General features: G+C 34.8%; 1 protein-coding gene across 1 annotated transcript; it reads right to left on the reverse strand.

Annotated features, from left to right (window-relative positions):
• Positions 1 to 1,697: 1,697 nt before the first annotated feature.
• LOC145326106 (uncharacterized) lies at positions 1,698 to 4,677 on the reverse strand. The gene has a single exon (XM_080169214.1). It carries the CDS (start codon positions 4,601 to 4,603, stop codon positions 2,411 to 2,413), a length of 2,193 nt encoding a protein of 730 aa, XP_080025340.1. The 5' UTR covers positions 4,604 to 4,677; the 3' UTR covers positions 1,698 to 2,410.
• Between the last annotated feature and the right edge of the window lie 298 nt (positions 4,678 to 4,975).

A 4,975-nucleotide genomic window follows, 5' to 3' on the forward strand; every position in this document is an offset into this window, starting at 1 on the left:
GGCCGAATAAAAGAACATTGTCCGAATAACCGGATATCTGGCCGAATAACCGGATATCCGGCCGAATAACCGGATATCCGGCCAAATAACCGGATATCCGGTCGAATAACTAGATATCCGGCCAAATAACATATATTTGCCGGATATCCGGCATTATAAATCAGCCAGATATCCAATATCCGTCAAAAAAAGTATCCGGCCCAATCCTATTATATATGTATGCAATTTGACAATTTTGTATTTGGAAGATTACTTGCTACACCTTCATATGTTATAATTGAGACTGCCCCCATTTTTTTTGGTAAATTTCAGGTATATATCAACACACTTGAATTGAAAATTTGTAAAGATCTTTAAAATTGGGATGGTACAAAAGACCCAAAAATGCCATAAAAACAGGTTTTTTTGCAGATTTTAAAAACGTTGCAGTGCTTGTACCGTCGCAATTTTTGCAATACAGAAAAAATATTTTGCATGGGTCATTTTTATGCATAAATCAACCATATTTTGGCTGGGGGCAAAAATTTTAACAAAATTTTTCAAATCCGGGACGGGGTAATATATATCAATCAGTGTGTCTTGACTTCTGCATACTATTACATATGCATATTGCATTATATTGCAAAAAAATCATAGCAGGAAAGGAGGGAACATAGTAGTAAAAATTTTACTTGTATCTAGGTCCTATCATTCTATAATTTGTTAGCTTAAAACTTTTGGGGATTTTAATACATTTTGATTGAGCTGTACAAACTAGCAGTTTCCAAACTTTTTTACCAGATATTATATGAGATAATTTTGTATTATTATTCTTTTATTGTTCAGTTACGTTCGTTCATACAGTATTAGTGGATGGGATGAGGATTATCGTTATAATAGCCCGCTGAGAGTTTCACTCTATTAGAGAAATCTGGTGTGAGATCCAAGTAAAAATTTAATATCCATTATAATTTGATATATCTGCGGAAGAGGAGGCACTCCAATCTGACGATAGGGTACCAAATAATGCCACGGTCGTAGCGGTAATGCGTTTTGCGTCATATTGGAAGGGGTTTTCCGACCCCGTGCCTTCGCTATTTGATTTACTAATAGGAGGAATCCCGTGGGAGGGATCCCGTGTGGGAGGAATACCGTGGGAGGTATCCCGTTTGGGAGGAATCCCGTGGGAGGGATCCCGGTTGGGAGGAATCCCGTGTGGGAGGAGTCCCGTGTGGGAGGAATACCGTGGGAGGGATCCCGTTGGGAGGAATCCAGTGGGAGGGATCCCGTTGGGAGGAATCCAGTGGGAGGAATCCCGTGGGGAGGAATCCCGTGACTACCCTAATTCGCTATAATATAAAAAAAAATTTTCTCAAATCGCCAAATCTGGGGTCTGAAATTTGCGTCACCCTTCTAACCTGACGCACGACAGCGTATGACCGGGAGATATGGAATTATTTTGTCCGCTATCAATCTGACACACAGATCTAGCAGGGCGGGAGGGGACATTTGACTGCTTATTACACTAATCCCAAAAGTTATATGATGATGTTTTCTTAAGTTGAGTATTCATACGTTTCAACCACTAATTTAAATCTACAGAAGTTGTAATTTTATATTATTATCGGTTATGTACATCAATTTATCAACTTTTGGCTTATCCCTCTTTATCCCTGTAGATCTAGAGAGAAAGTTTAAGTAGACAAGATCAATCTTAATTTCATTTTACATATTTATTATCATTCAACAACATATATAGGGGCACTCTAATTTAATTTCATAATACAATTTTTCATTAAAACTAAAATATAAAAAAAAAATTTGAATCAAATGCATAGCATTTAGTACATTTAGCTTATAAAATAATGTGACAATATAAGTTTAAATTAAAAGTAAAATTTAAAAAAAAATATTTGTAAAAAAAACTAATTATCAATTTTGAATAATCTCAATGTTTAATTTCATTTCTCGTATTCATTCGAATCCGGTGGATAGGAACCAGTTCTCATCCATACGAAAAAACTGTCTAGCATCGTATTATATACAGCTTTCTACGAATATAAAAATGTACAATCATAAGATTAAAACCAGTTTTTTTAGCCCCGGGGTGCCGAAGGCACCGACTAAAAAAACTAGTTTTTAACTTATAATTGTACATTCTATATCCGCGGAAAGTCGTTTATAATACGATGCGAGAAATAATTATTAACAATATATAGGGGCACTTTAATTTTACAATAAAATTTAAAATTATACATTAGAATTAAAATATAATAAAAAACTTTATGAAAGAAATTTTCTTTAAATGCATAGCATTTAGTATATTTTGCTTATGAAAAAGTATATAAATATTGGTTTAAATTAACGATAAAAATGGATTTCAAAAGTTTAAATTAAAAGTCAAAAACATCCTAAAAAGTACTTGTAACCATTAATTTTGGTTAATCTCAACATTAAGTGCTTTGTGTTCTTTTTTAACAGCAGTAACAACTAGAACCCCATCAGTTGACAAGTTAGAAGTAACATCACTCGTTGTACATCCTCTTGGTAGTGTATATCTTCTGTGGAACTGTCTGGAGGCCATCTTCCATCCATCCTCTGATTTCTCTTCATGTTTGCCCTCAACAGTAATTGCGCCATTTTCAACACTTACACTCAACTCCTCTGGCTTGTACTTGGATGTATCCAGAGTAATTTCAAGTTTAGATTCATCATCTTGCATTCTTATTACCATGTTGTCTTGGCTGTTCTGGAAGAGATTGAGATCCTTGAAGATGGTGTTGAATCTGCCAGGCAAGTACCATCTACCAGGGAAAACAATTGTTTGATCTGGTTCAAAGAGATAAAAGTTATTTGAATCATTCTCTGTATTTGTTGATGCTTCAATGCTTGATGACTTGTTTTCAGACCTTCTTGCTGCAAAGGCAGACAATGACTTGTTTGTTTCTGAAGCTGAGGACATTTTTCTTGTGGATGAAGATGCTTCTTGTCTAATTTCTGCTTTTCCTTCAGTTTGACAAGTTGATTCTGAGTTTTCTTTTGGTTTCTCAGAACCATTAATATATTTGTTGCTATCCACCTTGTCACTTGTGTTGATTTTAACAATAAGAACATTATCGTTGTAGGAGTTATTGGACATTTTGATCTGTTTTCCTTCAGACGCTGAAGACATTTTACTCAATGATGATCTGAACTCCTGGCTTGCTGCTGACTCTGTCATCATACCCTGGTCACCTGTATTAATGATTACACTAAGCACATCAATGTTGTTGGTTGCACTGATCTCGTTTGCATCAGAAGTTGCAGACATTTTCCTCATTGATGATCTTGCCTCATGGCTTGCTGATGACTCTCTCATCATGCCCTGGTTATCTGTATTGATTTTTACATTAAGGACATCATTGTTGTTGGTTGCATCAATCTGTTTAGTATCAGAAAATGCAGACATTTTCCTCAATGATGATCTTGACTCCTGGCTTGCTGTTGCCATTTCTGCACTGTTGATTAATTCATCTTTTACTTTCATACTATTGTTCTTTCTGTTAATTATTACATTAATAACATCATTGTTTTCAGAGGCATCAATCTGTTTTTCTTCTGCAGGTTCTTCTTTAATTTGGAACTTATTTTCATCTAAGTTAATCTTAACATTTAGAGTATCATTCTGATTGATTATATTTCTATTTAAAAAAGCTGGTTCATTACAGGTTTCATCTTTGACATTGGTATTTTCATTAGTGTCTATCTTAACCTGGACAACATTAGTCTTAGAGTCATCATTCATGCTGTTTACTGATATTTTTCTCATAACTGATCTCATTTCACAATTCAATGATTGGTCTTTCTCAACAGATGTTTTTTCTTCATTCTTGTTTTTGTGGTTATCAGTGTTTATTCTGACATTTACTACAGAGTTATCAACAGAGCCAGAGGTTTTGTTTCTCATTGCTGATTCTTTTTCTTGCTTTGTCATGTCACTGGTATTGATCTTCACATTCAGCACAGCATTGTTGCTAGAATTATTATCTGATCTACTCTGTGATAAAGCTGATACTTTGTTCATTGAAGATTTCATTTCTGCCCTTGTCATAGATTTCTCTTTCTTGTCTGATAATTGTTGGTTATTCTTGACACCAGCCACACCATTGATTATATTTTCATTGTTGTCTGTATTGACTTTTACATTAAGAACATCATTGTTTGATAACTTTCTTTCTCTTGAAGTTGACATTTTTCTCAAAGATGATCTCAAACCTCCAACCATTGAGGATCTTTCTGCATTGCTGGAACATCTTCTTGAATTCCTGTTATCGTTTTCATTAGTATTGATTTTAACATTTAAAACAGAGTTGTCATTGAAATCATTGGACATTCTTCTTTCAGTGGATAATGACATCTTTCTTGTTGATGAAAATGATCCTCTTGTCATTGAAGACCTCCTAGCCCGACTAGTTGAAGATTCATTTGAATTCTTGAAGTTACAGGCAGACAATCTCATGTTTTCATCCGATCCTTGGAACATTTTTTCGCGGATTTTATCCAAATCCTCCCAGGTAGACTGGAAGAACGGATCCTGGAAGAAGTAATCTCTGATGGTCATGGGCACAATTGTTCTGTCAGACATTTTGTTTAGGTTTCTTTGTGTGTTGTTGTTACTGCTTTGAATCTTGTTTTGTTTCTGATACAATTTGAGTTTGACTTGTGCTTTATATGGGCAGCGGCACAGTTTAAAGCTTTCTCATGCAAAGATTCTATGAGAATCTAGACGTATTTTACAACTAATCTACAACATGGATCCCTGTTACACTACCTTTCATTGCATTGTATTCAGTTTTCTATTCTAATAAAACCCAACTTTTGATACATTGATACCTAAGCGCTGCGTTCCTAGCATCTTAGGATATCTTAAATTTTAGACGGATATATCTAAAAACTTAGCCCATGACCTATATAAAGCTTCCATAAAATGAAGAACTCAATCGATTCTGGCAAAATG

Source organism: Acartia tonsa, chromosome 8 (assembly GCF_053477335.1).
Source record: "Acartia tonsa isolate MP-2025a chromosome 8, ASM5347733v1, whole genome shotgun sequence".
Classification (NCBI taxonomy): Eukaryota; Metazoa; Arthropoda; class Copepoda; order Calanoida; family Acartiidae; genus Acartia; species Acartia tonsa.

Coding starts and splice junctions, on each gene's coding strand:
- LOC145326106 (XM_080169214.1), bottom strand. CDS start 4,603: ATGTCTGACAGAACAATTGTGCCCATGACCATCAGAGATTACTTCTTC.